This window comes from Macrobrachium nipponense, chromosome 1 (genome assembly GCF_015104395.2).
Source record: "Macrobrachium nipponense isolate FS-2020 chromosome 1, ASM1510439v2, whole genome shotgun sequence".
In the NCBI taxonomy this organism is placed as follows: domain Eukaryota; kingdom Metazoa; phylum Arthropoda; class Malacostraca; order Decapoda; family Palaemonidae; genus Macrobrachium; species Macrobrachium nipponense.
Window position 1 is genome coordinate 31,064,605 of NC_087200.1, and position 20,000 is coordinate 31,084,604.

Below are 20,000 nucleotides of genomic sequence, written 5' to 3' on the forward strand. Positions count from 1 at the left end.
TTTGTAGTGTCATAGGAGGTCACAAAGAAGGAATTGGAGAAATAATACTTTCGATGGAAAGATTAGAAAGAAATAGGCATAAGATAATGGATACATGAAATAGTTATTAATTTGAACTTGCTTAAGATGAAAAAGGAAGAACGGAAATTAAAGATATCAAAAGTGACAAAGTATCCCATTAAAATTTTTATATGAACTGATTGTATATTTTATGTATTCGTAAGAGTGCTTTGTAATTGTAGCCATTTCTAGTATTTCGTTTTTTTTTTCCGAATGTAAGAAATGTTACTGAGACTAAAAAAACAGCCAGAGTCAAAATGGACAGATGTTAAACACTGTCTTAAGACTTCTAACCAGTGGGGATTCGAGTCCCAAATGGGAATGAGAATGTCTTCATTCGTTTTTCTTGGAATTTCCAGGCTTTTAGTGGAAGGTGGATCTGGAAATGTTTGGATAAAGGAGAGTCAGTTGGTCATTGTGGCTAGACTTTTCTGTGATTCAGTCACGACTATTATCCTAATAATTGTGTGAGTAGCATAAAGCCAAAGTGAAGGTTATGTGTTTTTTTTTCGTTTCTAGAATCTGATTTCATTGTTTTATATTTGTCTTTAGAGTCGAGGTACAAGAATTGTTAATTTCTTTCTTTATTGCAAAGAAATTTCAATCATCTGTTCGTTGCATCAGGTCTACTGAATCTAGAGCACTTCATAAACTCACTTATTACCAATTCTGAACTAGCTCTCATTCACTGTACTTTAGTAATGATTTACAATTGTAACTAACTTATTAAAATCTTACGATCATTTTATACTAAGTTAGATTTTATATATATATAAGTATTCTGCATTCAACGTCAAGCTAATGACATATTCGGGTCGACGACATGATTACTCTTGGCTTTCCTATCGAACTCTTCAAGGTCATTCACTTGGGATAAGAATGGGAACACTCAAGTTCTACGGAAACGTCATATTTTCTTAATTTTTAGTGACAATGCTTTTGGGTTTTTTCATCATCCGCTGGCATGCATCGTGTTCTTTCAGTCTATTAATACCTTCGCTCTGATCTTTTATTTTCAGATCTATTAAGTTCATCCTTAATTATGAGTGTGTGTTCTTAAGTAATCTGGAATATATTTGTTGCAATATTGCCATTGTTATTCTGGTGACTCGTGTGCATTTACGGTAAATTCTGCAGTAATACGATTGGTTTTTCTACGACTATTTTCACTGCATAATCGCTTTGGAAATTCTTCAGTACCTCATCCGGTGTTTTAGAGGGTCGTGTTAGTTAAATCTGGATAGTGGTTCCCGTAGAGTTTTCAAGAGCGAACGAGCTATATAATCTTAAAAAATTTCTTCCCATTACGGTACCTACTAATCGAGGATCTCCCCGCCTTGATGGCATACCTTTTGACGACCAGTGAGCACTCACCTATGGGTTTTTTTCCTCGCTTTTCCATATCTGGGACCCACAACAGTCGACTAACAACTAGGTAATTACTTCACTCCTCAGGTCAACAGAGGTGTATTGGATTCTCATTCATCGCTCCTCGTTTGGTTCTTGAGTCGAATACTGGTTTCTCTGGCCACGAGTTCGGGAAGAGAGAGAGAGAGGAGAGAGAGAGAGAGAGAGAGAGAGAGAGAGAGAGAGAGAGAGAGAGAGAGAGAGTATGTGTGTGAGAAAGAGAGAGGGAGACATAGTGGGTATGTGTGTTTGTGAGAGAGAGAGAGAGAGAGAGAGAGAGAGAGAGAGAGAGAGAGAGAGAGAGAGAATGTTTATTTATTAGCTTAAAAGTCAGCGTTTTAAAATCAATAGCTGAGCTAAACTGGGACGAGATAATCAAATCAGAAGCAATTTTGTAGAAGACTTGTGGACCTTGTAGACAGAATATTTATGAAATTAATCCAGGTTTGAACTAGAAGCCAGGAATTAACAAATTATAACAACTGCAAAGAATTCTCAAATCTTGTTCCGAAAAAACCGTTGGTGGATTTTTTTGGTGTTTTATTTGATTCTAAAATTTGGTGTATCTAGATGTTTTGAGCTGTGGTTAAGCAAATTGGAAAATCCTATCGATATAAGTTGTTCTTATAAGTATCATTGCAGTGGTGACATAGAAATGTAAAAACAGTCAATAAGACGGAAACATTGTAGATGCCCTGTTGGTTTTTCATTTGATTCTCAAATTTGGTGTAAATATATATATATATATTATATATCTATATATATATATATATATATATATATATTTATTATATATATATATAGTATATATATATATGATGTATATATATATGTGTATGTATAGTGTGTGTGTGAATTGAGTTATAAGTAAGAAAATTTAAAGATCTTATCGGTATAAGTTTTTCTTATAAGTATTTTAGCAGTGGTGCTATCAAAATGTAAAAGCAGTTAATAATTTCATTGAAGCAAGTATTGTGTTCATATGCTTCGTCGAGAGAAAGATACTCTGAAAACAGCAATTTCTAACACTTTTGAGGTTTAATTGCAAGGAGTACAAAACAGAGCTGACAGATTAATAAAAGGACTATGTTCGCGTAAAACAATAACCCCAGCACCAATAGAATACAAAATATTTCTTACAGTCTTGAAAGTACTAAAATATGTTGAACCAGCATATCTGAGACCAGAAATGAATATTGTGATCAGGCCTGCGAGTGAAGCATATAGGCTATTTGAACCTAAGAGCATTTGAACATAGCGCACCAAGGCTTTATACAAAATACCGCCTGAAGTAAAGCTCGTACAAGAAGAAAGCAAATTTTAAAAAAGAACTAAAGACGACCTGTTTTCCAGGAGCTACGATACTAACGAGAAAACACTAAAGGACAATTATAAAATATAAGAAGCAACTTATTTTGAAAACGTACAATGGCCCGTCGGAGAGGGAATCGTCGCTGTGGAGGAGTGTGTATAAAACTAAACAAAGTGAACGTGTACATTATCTGGGAATCCCTCTTATGGAGACGCAACTGGTGGGCGCCATTTCTGACTCAGCTAGCTGCCGTCATCTCCCTTCCCAGAATTTATTGAATTTGCGAGGAATTCCAGACTCATTAATTCAGCAACGACTCACTCTCACTCACTCTCACCCACTCACCCGTGCTGTCCTCACCTTGTAGTGCCGTGGAAGATTACAGTTGTGGTAACTCGTGTCGTCGAGTCGGGGTCCGTATCAAGTCCAGTTTAGGACATTTTTGGTTTCTTCAAAATTTTTACCGTTATACTCATCGGTGGTGAATAAATGACAGAATGGACTGTTTTTTCGTCTCCAGACGTGTAGTGACTGTAAGTGTTCAGTGCCTTTTAACTACCTTTTACTTAATTATTTGTTTTTGCCAAAGTGGCGGATTGACATCCAAAATAATGGCTCACCGTAATCCTACGTCATGAGTCTTTGAATGTACTTAATTTTTCAACATTACGCTACTTTGTCGATTCTTTCGCTCACTAGTGACTGTCCGGAAGTCTACCCTTAACCGGCGCAGTGATTGATGGCCCTTGTTCATAAAATGCAGCCTTTGTTCGCAAAGTCATTGTCTTAGCTTTGGTAATTAGAGCTCTTTGTTCGGAGGCTGGTTTGCTCTCTTTCGCCTGCTGACAGCAATTGGCTTGTTGTGTGATGAGCATTGTTCATGCTTCACGGCCGTTGTTCATTTAGGAATCACCATTAGTCATGCACCGGAAGATATTTATCTCATGAATTAATGTTGTTTTTTTTTTTTTGTGTGTGTGTGGCGTTAGCTAATATTGATCCATGGATAACTTAAATCAAGTCAATATGGTGGTATTCAGTGTTACGTGTGATTAAAAGCGGTGTTCGTTTAGTGATTGCTTTGTTCAGGGGTTAAAAGCTTTCCCACCAGCACTGATGGACTTCATTCATATAGCCTGCAGTAAAAGCCATGTTCTGGTCTAATGGAACTGTGATGCTGACAGGTCATAATTTTCTAACTCATATTTCTTTCTCGTAATCCAGTCGCCTAGACATAGGGAGATTCAGTAGTAATTACAAATGGGTGATGGATTATTCAATTTCCTTTTGAATGCTGCTACGGTAATTTTATTTAATGCTTTTCTTCCAGTGCTTCAAATGCTTACCAATTATTCGTTATAGTTATGTTATTTACAATGAAACAGAAAAGACGAAAATGTGTTATACGGTTTTGGAATTACAAGTTATTTATAAAGAAATGGAAAAGACAAAATTGTGATTTGTAGAGGAGCAGGTTTTATTTTATCTTAAGTAAGTGTTTGACTATCATTTGTGGGAATGGTCCAGAGGTCCACACAAAGCCACATACCCCTTTTCACACCTTGCCACTCTTAGGGACTGTGTTTAGTCAAAAAATTTATTGTTATTCGTATTATCATTATTCATAGATTGTATTATTCCTTTCATTTTAAACAAAGCTGCTATGTTATTTTGCCTTAACCTTTTTTTGGTTCTCCCAACAAATATTTTTATGCGTGGATATACGAGTGCTTGTCTTTTTATTTATTTGTTTGTCTTTGCCTATTTTTATCAGTATGTTTCTTTGCCGTTTTTTACTGTTATCGGTATTATCCCGTACCATTTTTGACTGTTATTATCGGTATATTCCTGTAGCTTTTTTGACTGTTCGTTAATAATTTTTTGTTTAAATATGACCATTCTCTTATTTTAAAACTTACTTAGTGAGTTTAGTATGGGCTTATTATTAACAATAATGATAATGCTCAAGTAATAATTAGAGGCATTTTCTCAATACTGTTTGCGTCATATACTGATGAAAGATGGTAGTCCAATGACAACTCAGTATCTTGTTAAAAACATATGAGTATTGTATACTTTAGTTGTGAGGGTCAGTGCATAAATTTTGTCACCTTTCAGTAGGGATAAGCTTAAGTATGAAAATCAATCATTCAGATTATATATATATATATATATATATATATATATATATATATATATATATATATATATATATATATATATATATATATATATATATATATATATATATTTATATATATATATATATATATATATATATATATATATATAATATATATATATATATGTATATATATATATATATATATATATATATATTATATATATATATATATATATATAATATAATATATATATATATATATATATATATTATTATAATTATGTGTGTGTGTATATATATATATATATATATATATATATATATATATATATATTTATATATATATATATATATATATATATCAGTAGCAATGGAACAAAGAGCCATTATCAGATAGTCCTTAAAAAAATTGAGAGACAAAGAGTAAGGGAGAAAGGTATATATTTCATGCCCATAGTAAATTAGGCTAGTCCATGAAAACATTAAACTAATCCATAAAAAAAATGGTTATAAATTGAGTGGAAACAGAAACAAGGTTAAAAAACGATATGTTATAATGTCTAAATGCCTGATTTGCTTCCCAGGTGCTGGCACACGCTGTCACCTCAGCTGGGAGCCAACCAGCTGCCCTGGAGAACGCCCGCCAGATCCTTAGCTACAGCCTCATCCACCCAGCTATCACTGGGGACGAGCGGCGTGCCCTGACCCACTGGCTGAGGGCCCTTGAAGACAGGTTAGCCGAGCTCAGAAGGAGATCCCAGAGCCAACAAAGGGAAGGTGAGACAGGTGGTTCTTGTTCAGTAATGTGGAAAATGGGTCTTATTTATAATTAAATGTGGTTATTGGTGTGGTGACTGAAGTCTTTGTCTTTTTTTTTTTATTGAAATTTAATGCATGAAAAACTGGGCTTTGTTGTTGATTTTTTCCTTTTTTTTTTGTTGCAGCTTACTTACAGGTATAATAAATGGATTGTTTTCTTTAATGTATTTTTCCATTGATTGGTGTTTTGTTTAGCTTCAGGAAAACTATTTTAGAACATTGATTTATATGTTTACCATCATTGTTGAGTTATTTTTCTTTTTCTTTTTCTTTTATTCTTAATATGTATAGTCTTATATTTATTTATGAATTACTAATATTATTGATCAATTTTTTTTTTATTTATTGCCATTTTTAAATATAAATTGGTAGTGTTATAGTGTCCATTGTTTAGGTGGTCAAATTGTGTATTTTAAATGATACCATAGTATTGTGTAAAATTACTAAAAGTGATCAAGGGCTTCAAAATCTCTTGGTAATTCAGAATAGTTTCGTTACCTTTATTCCAGTGTCAGCCTTATGTGTAACCATTTTTACACTTTATTTTATGTCGTTTGTTCCCATAATTGTATGTTTACACATTCAGTTTTTTTTAATATAAATTTGAACAGAAACAGAATTCCAGGCCGAACTTTCACATTAGACCTGACTACAAAGGGTGATGTAATATCCAAGACTTTTACAGGTAGAAGCTGTACAGGGTTGACACGAAGACAACCTCAAGTGACCTTTAAAGCAGTTGACATGAAGGAAACTTAATCCTTTGTCACGACTGCTGACTTTTTAACCCCAAGTGACCTGACTTGACCCAACCTCAACCCCAGTTGACCTAGGTTTTCTAGATAGGTATTGTTTATGTTTAGTTCATCTTCAAGATTTTGTTTACTGGTGTCGGGTCTTTCTCTTGAGTTTGAAACTGGATGGCAGCTCTTGTGGAAATTTGGTAAATTCTCTCCTCATATGCTAGTATCTACAGTTTTCCCTCGTATTCTCACTTTCAGTTATACTTTTTGCGCTCTTTACATTGGTTAACTTGTGCACATTTACAGTTCGCATCCATACTCATAATACTATTCTAGATTTTCCCATCATATTCTGATAAAGTAAGAACGGTTTTTGTACCAGTGAGTTTCATCGAGGGGCCCTGTAAATTTTCTTAGGAATACAGTAAATCTTTATTAGTGCTGAAGTGCTTCTATTTCCTTTTTTAAATATTTTTGGGAAGTGTCAATAGTAGTAGAAGTTTCCCTAATACTCATGTATTTTTACTAGGTTGGAATGCTTGTCTCTAATCTATATCATTCCATTAACATCATTCTTTCTCTACAATATGGGAAAATTCCAATTAATACTACACAATACTAATTCATTTTATACATAGTACAAGCACATATCTTTACTTAAGTTATCTTGTCAGTTCATACTGTTAATGCTTTTGAAATTTAAAACTAATCACCTGTACCTAAATGCTGATAATTATTCAAATAATCTAGAACATACGTATACTCTCCTGTACACTTATTAGGCTGTATCATGAACTACTCCATTTCAGTGAACACTTCCCCAGTATACAGTAAATTTTTGTTTTTCATGGTATGAATAATTTGTTTATGAGATGCATTGAATTTTGATTACCAAAAGCTTGTGTTTGCAGGGTTGGGCAATGCTTGTAACCTGGGATCATCAAGTAATGTTGCGACAGGAAAATCCCATTGGACGGAGCCTCCGTTAATACCTCCTCCTGATACTGGCCAGGTAAGCAGGTCTTTCCTTCATTAGTAGTAGTCTTAATTTTATTTAGTACAGGGTAGATTACCCTCCCACTTACTTCTCTCTATTTCAACACATCTCTGATTTGTTCCCTATTTTTGTAATAATAAGAAAATTTTTCACAATATCACGATAACAGGACCACTGTGTACTATTTCTAGACTCATAAGCATCACCTCAAGGATTTGGTTAGAATAAATGAAAATCAGAACAATATAAAAGTGAAAGAAAATGAACAGCTTTGTATAATGGGACCAAATAGAACAAATGAAAAGTAAAAGGCAGGCAGCAATGCAACAGGAGCTAAAGGATGCTGCAAAGAATGCTGTCACCATCTCAGTGTAACATTGAAGGTACACTGCAAGTTGTAGTCCCTTACTGGGACTACAGATACCAATTAGATTGGCCTAGAATTATGAACAGTGTATTTAGGTAAATTTTATGTACTACTTTTATTTTGCCCTCAGTTTAAGCTCACAAAATTGCACTTAATCTTTAAGAATATGCAAATGAATTTCTCTTCTCAGCAGGATGACACTGGATGGTGCAGTACCGGCGGTGCTACAGCTATTGGGGGTTCAGGAGATCAGTCACCTAATAATTCGGCTACTTCCTCTCGGTCTTCCGGCTGTGATTCCAATCCTGAGGAGCCCTGCCAGCCCCATCCTGGCATGAGAGGTAAGTTTTATTTATTTATTTATTTATTTTTAATTAGGAAATATTTTACAAAAGATTCAGAGTTAAAATTGAATACATATAAAGCTGTGATGGGACTTATTGCGCTTCGCAAAGAATTAGGGCAAGGATTTTTTTATGCTGTTAATGACTTAGCAAGAAGCCTTAGATTTTTACTTATTTAGCTACAGAAACATTTAAGCAGTGTCCATATTTTCAAACAACAACAAAGATAGGTGCTCTAGAAAACACAGGAAATGAATGAGTTAATTCTGTTTCATATTATATGGGATTAATTGGCCTAGTTGTTCACTGGAAGTTATTAGGGGCACTGGTTTGGTTGAATGATTATTGTCTACAGGTGACATGTAATAGTACTGATGAAAAGGCCGGAAAAGTAATCCGGAATATTACCCTTTAAGAAATGTTAGAAATAAAGTGCAATAAGAGTAACACTTTTTAGTTGGCTTGAGAACAGAAAAGACTGAAATTTTATGCAAAAAGAAACTTCATAGATGAGAGAAGCTCAGAATATGATTTAGGAACATTTCTTTTTTGCTCTGCTCCTAATTAGCCGTGTGAACAACATATTTAAAGACCCCTTTACAGAACTCTGTGTCATATCCATTTGTCGGCAATTCAATTAGAAAATGAAACATAAGAGAACCAAATGCACAAAATTCATACCTATTAGAGCGTTGTCAGTTCTTCCATGGATAATTATATTGTTGAAAAGTTCTAACATAGGATATTAGTGAAGCTGTAAAGATTTAACTGTGAAAAAATGTTAAATTTTACTTTTAGATTCAAGAACTAAAATTTAAGTTGTAAAATTGTATCTCACCTGTGCTTGTAAATTTATGTAAATTATAAAATGTTGCAATGTGATTTCCTTATAAATTAGGAGTACTATAAACTTTTGTAACCTTAATATTTTTCTGTTGTGTTCTAGCCTTTCTATAGTAGTCATTCCATCAGTTCATATTGTCATAACATAAAAGGGGTTAAAAGGGATTTAATTATTTTGATGAATTACAGATGTCGGAGTTTGGCTGAAGTCTTTGCGATTGCACAAATATTCACCTCTTTTATGTAACCTAACCTACGAAGAACTGTTGGCATTAGACGAATCCACTCTGGAAAGTCAAGGTGTTACCAAAGGAGCAAGGCACAAAATTGTCCTTTCTATTAGTAAGCTTAAGGAACGACACAAGCAGTTAGTTCAAATCGAAAAGGTAAAGCAACTTTTTTGGTAGAATTTTTTGTTGTTTATGTTATTGTACAAGTTTTTTTAAATTTTGCCCTTATTAAAGCTTAGCATGCCTCCTTTGTTATTTATTATATATGATTCTTACCTCTGTATAGATAATGAATAAATTTGGAAGTTATGCAGTACATTTTTGTTTATGATTAAAGATAACTTTGAACTCTAATGCATGGCTAGTAACTTTTTCATTGATGTATTTCATCTAAAGTTACTCCTAGATTAATCAACCTAAACCTGATTTAACAGTAGTCACTGTTTTGCAGTTTTTTTTGCTGTTAATGATAATGTTGGCCATTGTAATTTTGGTACAAAAAACAATAGCTTTAGCATGATTTGAACATCTTACATAGTTAGTTATAATAATTATATGATATGAGTGTTTTAGCTAGTCATAGAAATGCACATGCCTAGACAAGAGAGAATGAAATATAATATTTGCTTAGTTATTTTCTCCTTATGATCCAGTTTTGTTGAAATTTGTGTGTCAGACAGTTTTACCTATTATAACAACAATTTCATCATTTGAAAACATCTATAAAGACAGTTTTCAGATATCTCATCTCATCAGTGAGGTTATCTTCAAACCACGTCCAAAAAAATAGTGTAGTGCACTGTATACCGAAGTCCTCAAACTATTGGTTTTACTATGGTCATCACAAGTTTAATACTGAACTTTTAACCTCAGACCTTTATCTAATTGGATAGAATTTAAGTTTACCATGTGACCTTAGTTTGTTGTTTTGAATGCCACTTTTAGCAACAAAGTAGATGAATTAAGTTTTTTCTTCATGTTACCTCTACACTTTCTGCTTGAATTACCATCTGATCCAAGTCCTCAACCTATGCCCTTTCTCAGTGATTTTCATGGCCTTCCTTCTGGTTATGTCCTACCACCACCACATCAGCCTCCTCTAAGAGATTCCCTCCCCTCCTCATAACATAACTCTTCTATCACCATCATCAAGCTCTGTCAGTTTGCTAACATCGGAACACATCTGTCAGATACTGCCTCATTTGTAAAACATTCTTCCTAGTACTTTCCAGCCATGATTATCTGTTTTTTAGCCACAGCTTTTCATTCTCCTCCATTTTATTCATAAATACCCATGTCTCCACAGCATACAATACCTCAAGTCTGAAGTATGTGTCAGTTTTCTGTCCTTCTTACATGTGAGGATAATATTATCTTTTGTTGGCCAGTAGTTTCTTTCAACATTATCCAGGCTGTTGCTATGTTTTTTCTGCTCTCACAGTGCCTGCCATATAATCCAGTATGTACTTTCTGGTTCTGCACAAGACAGCAAAGCTCGCTTCAATTGTTATTGGTGGATTGGCCTGATAGGATAGACAATAAGAAACAATAAATCTCTTGAGCTTAGTGAAGAGAACTAAAACTCAACGTTACTTGAAAAATGAGGCTACTTCTACTTGATAGACAGACATCCCATATGCAATATATATGGAAATTCTAACCAAGGGATGGTTAGAAAAAGTTTTTAACAAACAAAATTAATATATTTGGGGTAAGGATCAGCAGGCCTCCACCAAACTCTTGTAGGTAGATCAGACAACTGTTGCTAACTATGCCGAAGCCGCTGTTTTTAGGTACAAATGCCTGGAGGCCATTATAGGCATTCTCTGCTGCCTGTTCCTCTGCAACAGAAAACCCTGGCCAATACTCCTACTGAGAGTAGATTGCCACCTGGTAACAAAATTGCTGTAGAAGTCAGCTTTTCCAAGGGCTCCTTAACCAAAATCTTGTGTAGTGGGAGTAGACCCAGTAGATCTGAAATTCTCAGATCTTTGATGTGTGTGGGGACAGGAGGATAGAAAGCTCCTCGTCCACTGAGTTTTGTTTTTTTATGACAACTTTTCCCAGCAAGTATATCACCATCTGATTTGCAGAGTAGATGCCAGACCAAGAGACAACACCATCATCTTGGCATTGGCAACATCTTTGTGTGATATAGTTTCCTTGATCAGAAGCAAACTGTTAGTTCCTAACTTCCATTCCTGCAAGTTGAACAAGGCCAGGAATTCTCAGAGAAACTGCTCTGTGATGTTTGATCTCAGCATGAATGTAAAAGAAAATGACATACATGGAGTAGTTGCCTGCTTTGGAATGGCCTCAGTTGCTGGTAATGAGTGATATGCATGTGCTGAACAGCCCTAGATCCAGTAAAACCTATGGAGTCATTGGTCTAGATATAAAAGAAGTGTGGTGCAGCTATAGGTTTGTTGTACGTACCCCTTCCTTCAAAGAATCAGACATGAAAACTTAGTAAAAGGGTGTGTTACACAAAGCATTGAAAATCCACTGGAATATAGCTAACAGTTGTCAATTAAAGTAATTCTTTGCAATCCTTTTAAAGAAAGTAGTAAAAGTTGGAAAAGAACAGTGGATTAACTAATGAATATTGAAAGAGAATAATGCTGGATAAAGAGCATCCTGTATTTATTTTAGGAAATATTCTTTGGAATTCTGGACAGTGTAAAGGAATGTTTGATATTTACCCAAAGGTCCAATTGGTCTTATTCCTACCTGTTATCTTTCTTCTAGACAAAAGACTTTTGCTTCTTATGTAGAGGCTCCATCAAAGTTATTTTGGTTTTGGTTACAGTGAGGCATTCTGTATGTGTATAGCATTGTAAAAGCATATTTTATTTCATAAAGCATTTCTTGTTAGTACTGAATTATTTATCAGAAGAAATTTTAAAGGACAAGGAGCTACAGTATTGCCTGCTGCTTATGGCATTGCTGGTCAGTTTCCTGCTAGTTACTTGTGAGTATGATAACTTACTTTTCTCACAGCATCACATCAGAGTTTTGTATTGATATGATTATTATAAGTACATATCTGGGAGATAATGGAGGTAATTATATGAATATTGTGAGTAGAAGTCCTTAGAACTTCCAGACCTCACAATGATAATTCTTTGTTTTGCATGAAAATCTTTGTCATCATTATGTTTAGTGCATGCGCTTGTAATGTAATATGCTGTTTCATTCCCATTTGAGAAATTTTGTGTTATAATGACTTACAGAATATTCAATTTGTTTTGAATATTAATTATTTTACCTGATGAAGTTGTGACCTGTAAGCATTTGCTTTGCAAGATTATTCAGTAAAGACATGTAATGATATTTTGGTATATTTATTGAGATTCATATGTTTGCTGATTGTAAGTAATTGATAATAAATGGTAGTATCTTGATTTTTATGGGGAATCATAAAAATTACATTTGTATTGTATATCCATTGTTTTCTATACTATATCATCAACTAATGGAAGGGTAGACAACCAGATTCATTTTTTGTCCTGATTTTTGTGAGAAACTTGAGACATTGTAAAAGATATCATATGTTTTCTTGTTTTTTTTTTTACTATTTCATTAAAATATGAACTAAAGTGTTTTTTTTTGGAGAATTACAATATGTAGTGTCAGGTTATTCCCATAATACAGAAACATTATTTGTCCTCTGAATTTTGATATATCATTCTTTTTCATTTTGTAGGAAGTGATGAATGGTGGAAATTTATTCAGCTGCCTCAACGAACTCAAGTCCATAATAATTACTCCATTCCCACCCTACAAACCTATGTGTGACCAAGCTCAACCCTCCCAAAGTCAACCTTCAAATACCTCAACTTTGATTGTGGACCCAGCTATATCCCCTCCACCCCCTACTTTACCAGTATCCTCTCCGACTCCTGTGTCTACTAACCCTGCGTCTTACTCTGGATCATCCACCACCACGACTACAGCCTCTTCCACTTCTTCGTTATCTACATCCAACTCGTCTTCTGCTTGCTCTTTAAGGGGCGATGATAGAGAGCTGATGAAGGAGGACAAGGATGAATCTACAAGACCAGCAGCTGTTGAAGGTGAAAATAATAACACAATACCAGAGAACGATCTTCCATCACAGTTTACACGGGTTATGGGAAAAGGTGAGTTGAAGTTCAGATGACCTTAGGATTAGGTTTACTGTACATATCTGTTTTTATCATGTGTTTCATATTGCTTTTGCAATTTGCAAATAGTGGAAAATTGTTTTAGTATCAGTGCAATACATCTCTTTCTGATATATTTTTCTTTTTTTTATAGATGGATTGATGCAAGTATTAACAGATGTTTAATAGTATATAACAGATGTATTTGATGTACACTGACCCTTGGTATAACTTGCTTTGCAACTAAGACTGCTGTATAACATAAAAAGTGTCATTCATCCCCCCAAAATGTAATACAGGTTTACATATTGTTAGGAACAAAATGCTATGATAGGAACTGAGAAAGAAAGCATGATGGAATAAGTAGAGCATATCTGATTTTTATTATTAATGTCTTAATGACTTTTTTTTTATAATTCCAGTATGTACACAATTGTTAGTTAGTGTAAGACCTGAGGATGAATGTGTGAGCACGTTTTTGGGACTGGTAGAAAAGTGCGTCAATCATGAGGCATTCACTGCCACACATGCACGCCGCCTGCAGTCTTGGAAGCAGCAGATTATCCGTGTATGGCATCCACTTCCACCCAAAACCAAGGACAGCCGCCATACTCGCAGGTAACTAGGAAACTTTTTAAAGTTTTTTGTTTCTGTGTTTTCAAGGTTCCTTATCTTATGTGAGATTTTGTGAAGACTGGCCATCCAACCTGTCTGTTTAATAGGATTATTTAATGTAGGAAAGTAATTATCTGTTAAGCGAAATAAATTAGGGAAAGTCAGGTTGGTATATATGGTGCTTATTAAAAAGCTGAGTTTATGGCCCAACCAGATTGTGGTACAGTACCAAATATAGGCTGGTGCAACTTATAGAATCATTATTTGTTTAGTAGAAGGTAGTGTTTCAAGAAAGAAGTTGAATCAAGTTAGGGGTAACCTTCATCATCTGATGATTAAAAATTTGTGTTTTAAACCCATTTCTTTGACATAGCCTTTTGTGCATTACTGCAAATACCAAACCTTTTAAATTTGAAGTAAGACTAGTTGCTATGGTAAATGGCACATAGGTGACTCTTACCTCACTTATTTTTAGATCTGGGATTACTTATTATTTGTCTGCTAACTTTATTTGCACACCACAGTGTTCTCCAGATCTTGAATAATTTGTGGCTTGTGCTTCTTTATTTCTTGCCTTCATTTCATTAATTTTTCATTCCTGAAGTTCATTCACTTTTACAGGTATGATTGACTTATATTCTTCTGATGGCTTGTTTTCATCTGGTTGTGAATTACTTATTATTTAACAGTTTTTAGTACTATTTGTCAGTTTTAAGTACAGTTTGAGTATCCTTGGTGACAGGATAATTAGGAACTAGCTTTTGTGCTTGACAAGGATTTTGGTAGCCATTTTTTTCTGTTTACTTAGTTAAAAGTAATTGTTTAATGTAAACTTGAAGCTCATAGGTTTTAGCTTGGTATTAGTGCTAGACTAAAGGTTCTGGATGTTCATAATAATTCGTTCTCGGCCATCCCACTGAGGAGTGAGAGATGTGTATTTCTGGCGATAGAAGTTCACTATCGACATGGTTCGGAAGTCACGTAAAGCCATTGGTCCCGTTGCTGAATAACCACTGGTTCCATGCAACGTAAAAACACCATACAAACAAACATAATAATTCAAGGATAATTCACTTATTATTTTTGAAGCAGATACCTCTGATTTTCTTCTGAGTCAGCAAATACAAGTGAATATCTTCCTGTCCTTTAAAGATTGTCTGATTGTATTAAGAGCTTTGCAAATTATTTTACTCCTGATACTTATGTTAGCTCCATCAGGTCTCTCCTCTAGGATATTAGCAGCCATTTGCTATTTTGTAAATCAGGATATGTAAAAGTAATTGGTTTATGGTGGAAAAATGTAATTTTTCTGAAAAAATACACTTTTGTTCAAAGCCTTTGATTTTACTGTTAGTCCTGTAGCAGTTGGTTCGGGCAACAAAATAATTGATCGTAATTGTTAGTCAAGACTTGAAAGAGTGATTCCTGACTGCCACCTAGAGTCAGCAGCTGACCTTTCTCCTCTCTTAAGTGTAATTGCAATAAAGGATAAAATTAATGGTTTATTTGAAAAAATAAACCATTGCACTTGATCATAGAGATTATATTATTGTAATTGCTTCTTTCCAGAATCTTTAGCATTGTTTTTCATAATGATGTTGTGCAGAAAAAGCTCAAATTACCTTTCTATCGTTTAATCTTATTCATTAACAATTTCTGCATCAGCCAAAATATTTCTTGCAAGTGGATAATTGGTTAATGAATTCTTTCACTGTTGAATTTTGCTCACTTTCCACTTGAATTCCATTGGGCCTAGGTGTTCATCTGTACATAGTACTCTTTTTTTCCATAATGTTACTACTACTCCTCTGATAACTGCCCTGCTCCCTTTCTTATCACATGCCCAAACCTTCTCATTTTGAAATTTTAGGGTAGTATTTTCCAACTTCAGGGCACAACTTGTCTTAGCAGCTTTTGCTTTTGTAAAATTATCTTCCCAGTGAACCCTGTTCAGGAATTTGAGTAATTTTTTTATTACAATAATACTTCTTCAAAATAATTTTCTTTATAAGTGTCTATGCTTTCTTTGCAAAGTAGTATTATTACATGACTTAGATTTGTTCTGTATACTGATGTGATATTGTGTATCATATGTTCTGCAACTTTTTTAACTTCATCTAGACTGTTGCAACTCATTTTTTTCTTGTTGTCCTTCCTTTACAGGCTTTACATTGTAGTTTGTCATAAACATAAGAAAAGTGTTCTGCCTCCTCTGACATCTACCTTTTCACTGAGCATAATTGTCTTACTCAATCTGTTCATCATTGGCACTAGTACATTCCAAGAATTGGAACACTCTCGCCAAATTTAAGTTTTGCAAATCACTTCATCTTGTTTAAACACACATGTACAGTAATATTATTTTGCATTTATCCTAAGATTGTAAATGGCATTTATGGTTACAGTGATCAGGTTCAAGAAAATTTGTTAAGTTGCAATGGTTGATTTTCAAAAGATTTTGCATCACCTATATGCCTAACTTATTAAATGTACATATTACCATAGACATATTTGGAATGTATCGATTGTTTGAAACCAAATCCACTTATAGTATTCCTCTGTGCTTGTCTGTGTCTTGTATCTAAGTCGTTTTTGTCGTTTGCTTTTCCTTGGGTATCTAGACCTAAGAATACTTGTTATTTTTCAGATGGAGTCAGCAGTATGGTGGAGATGGGTTTGTTGGTGGATCCTTCAGAGGGCCAAGAGTTAGTGGGCAGCGTCATTCCCATATTCCTGCTGGACTTCTTATGGGAGGAAAAGGTTTTCCTACGCCACAGCCACATCCATTATTTCCTCTTCCTCCTGCAGCAGCTGCAGCTGCTGCTGCCGCCAGCTTAGGTGGATTGATGAGCCCTCGCAATAGTCTGCCTGGCCTGCCATCTCTTGGGGTTGGTGGGCTGCTTTCCCCGCAACAGTTCCTTGCCAAACGGCCATCACTTCAGGAAACTCCATCAGAGGTAAATATTTTCATGGTTTTTACATTAATATAAATGCTCAGGGGAACTTCTAGATAAAAGTATGTGCTTGACAAGATAGAGATGCCAGATATCCTTAATTCCTTGCAGTATGCATGTTTATTAGTTAATCGTCACCAAGAGGTGAAGACCTGTACTCTTCATCATTTTTATTCTACTAAGTGAATAGGCATGTTCAAGGGCTCTATTATTCCAACTATTTTATCTAATTTTTTCACATATTTATTGTTCATTTGTTATTCATTTTGTGTAGTGTCTGTTGATGACAAACATATAACATCTTGATACTTTTCCAGATTTGACATATACATATTTGAATATAAACTCTCAGTTTATTGTAGAATATTCTTTGCATAATAGACCCAAACCATATTTAGCAGATATTTAGATGCAATATATTATTGAATTTCACTAATGATCGTATTTGAAATTTTCTGTAGTGTTCAGAGACATTAATTTTGATTACTTGATATGGATTTAAAAGTTTTTCTTTAAATCTGCTTGTATTTAAGGTGAAAAGTATTTTATCTCATTCTCCAGTATACTGCTACTGTATGTTTCAAATTCTGGCACTCCTTTTTGATAGCACATTCTTTGGATGTTACATTTGGTTATTCTTGCTCATTTGTGTAGTGTAGAAAATGAAGATTTCATGATGTATAAGATTTTTGCTTAAAGTAGTATGTATCATTAAGATGTGTGTGTGTGTGTGTGTTTATCTGTTTCTTTGGTTATATATTCAATAAGAGATTTTACTAGATTATACTTACGTTGCATCCTTCTCATTATAATAGCAGCTTCGACCGCACATCACTCTACAGAGAACAAGATCAGCACCTTCCCGTCCTCATCAGTTGCCTCTAACAGGGCATGCACGCCCTGTCCCTCCACCAACTACGTCTTCATCATTAGCACCTGGCAGCGGTGGAAGTGGGTGTGGTGAAATGCGCATGGCTGGATCAACGGGAACCGTACTAGAGCCTCACTTCTCACCGGCATCTTCCTATTCCAATTTAGGGCCTCCCCCTCCATCATCTCCAGATCTCGCAGATAACGAATTGACAGATCGTTTAGAATCACTCTGTCTTTCCGTTACTGAGCATGCTCTAGGTTGAGCATGCATTGTTGTCATCAAAGATCTCCATCCACAAACAAAAGTATATTTATTGAATTGTAATGGTATGATAATTTATGTTTAGAAAATTAAAGAAAGCTAGTCATATATTGTATAATTTTGATAGTTGTTTTTGAATTTGAAATTTTAATATGTAAAATTACAAAATATGTGGAAAGTGTGTGGAATCTGGTTTAAGTATTCAAATTAATCTCATCGTTGTTTATGGTAATCAGGCCATATTTTGTTGTATATGTACCTTACGAATTGACCCAAGAACTGCCTTAGTAGTTTTGCTAGATGAATCCTAATTAAAGCAAGAAGATCTTGCTTGTTCAAAAGATAGTGGATGTAGTTCTTATTTTGAGAGTTAAAGTAAATTTATATATAAAAATGAGATGTGCCTGCCATACTTTGGACCACAAGGAGAAATTTCATAAGCATATCCTTTGCTGTGCAGGGATGCCACATATCAAGCTGTGCTTGAGAGTGGCCTAGTAACTCCTCTGTGACCAAAAGTCGGCCATATATTTTTCTTTTTCGTATCCTTCCTTGTTCCCAATATCTTCACAGATGTGAGAAAGATGGCTGATAAGTTTATACCCCCAAATTTCTCATTTCTTTTAATTTATTATTTTAACTTTATTTATCTTTGTCTTCCTAGTGAATTTTTCCTAACTTTGTCACTATCATATGAAAGGCCGTGAAAATGGCTGCACTTTAAGTACCGCAGCAACTTCACGCCTCCTCCACGCCAGCATGAGAGCTACTGTGTGGCATTATAATATAACAAAACTTACTGTCAATTGCATTTTTTAAGGAGTATTTATGCCCAGATCAGCTGTAAATATATACTTTGCTTTATTTGCAATTGCTGTTATTTATAAAACATTGAATTTCAGTTGATTATGTTCTAAATTATATGGTGTGAAAGAATTGACTCATACACATTTATGTTTAATCATTACAGTAAATCAGTTTGAAACAAATTCCCATATTCTTTCTATCCTTTGTTGTCTTTTATAGGTTCTGTGGAAATTGGTGTCTTTTATTATTATTATTATTATTATAATTATTATTATTAAAAAGGAATGTAATTTCTAATAACCATCTTTGGATTTCACTGTTATCATACAGTAACTTGAAAACCTACTTGTATTTCCTGCAATGTTGGAAAAAAGCTAAGGAATATACTTTTTGGTGTATTATATACTTTTGAGATTTATTTATACTGATGTGTTCCTTCATTTATTCAAACCCTTTGTATAACCCTTTGAAAATTGTTAACGGCAGAATACTATATCAAAACTGAAGTAACAGTAGTTGGTGTTGTCACTGGGCTCCATGCACCTTTTTCTCTCTGGCTATCAGCCAGAAATTTTTTTTTGTAGTACTTAGGTAATGGCCTGAGAGAAAATTATTTTAATGTCAGCTTCATAGTTTTCGTAACATCATCACATCATTAATCAAGACAGTAGTAGTAGAAAGTAAATACTACTGTACAACTTCTCTTTTTATATTTCAAATACGCACTGCATTACAGCATCCGTCAGTAGCATCTCTGTCTTGTATAATTTTGCTAATTAATGAGGCTGTCAACTCTGCCATTATACACTTCTGGCAATGGGTGAAAGATACTTTACCAGATATGGCTGCTTCTCAAGCTATGGCTACTTTCCCTAGCTATGGCTACATCTGAGCCTGGGGCAGTGCCACTGATGTAATATGAAGACAATCCTCTTCCTGGTCCTAGTCGCAGACCACCCACTCCTAAGCATCAGCATTCTTTCTTGTCAGAGGCAGACTATCAACTGTGAATAGCACCAGCTGCACTGCCAGCAGACGCTGAGGCTGTGTTCACTGACTGTCATTGATATTGGAAGTTTTCCATCTCTTCCATCAAG

The 20,000-nt window shown here is 34.5% G+C and overlaps 1 protein-coding gene across 8 annotated transcripts in view; it reads left to right on the forward strand.

Annotated features, from left to right (window-relative positions):
* Positions 1-19,085, forward strand: part of LOC135219210 (protein Smaug homolog 2-like) — a 270,478-nt gene extending 251,393 nt beyond the window's left edge. For 5 of the 8 annotated variants that reach the window (XM_064255777.1, XM_064255774.1, XM_064255780.1 and 2 more), the window contains 8 exons: positions 5,489-5,681; positions 7,378-7,478; positions 8,021-8,171; positions 9,207-9,403; positions 12,954-13,389; positions 13,815-14,010; positions 16,655-16,964; positions 17,777-19,085. In XM_064255777.1, the coding sequence (XP_064111847.1) occupies positions 5,489-5,681; positions 7,378-7,478; positions 8,021-8,171; positions 9,207-9,403; positions 12,954-13,389; positions 13,815-14,010; positions 16,655-16,964; positions 17,777-18,097 (1,905 nt within the window). In that variant the 3' untranslated portion in view covers positions 18,098-19,085. Of the gene's footprint in view, positions 1-3,160; positions 3,313-5,488; positions 5,682-7,377; positions 7,479-8,020; positions 8,172-9,206; positions 9,404-12,953; positions 13,390-13,814; positions 14,011-16,654; positions 16,965-17,776 lie in introns of those variants that run through there. The other 3 variants (XM_064255782.1, XM_064255776.1, XM_064255775.1) reach the window with 3 other exon arrangements.
* The last annotated feature ends 915 nt before the right edge of the window (positions 19,086-20,000 follow it).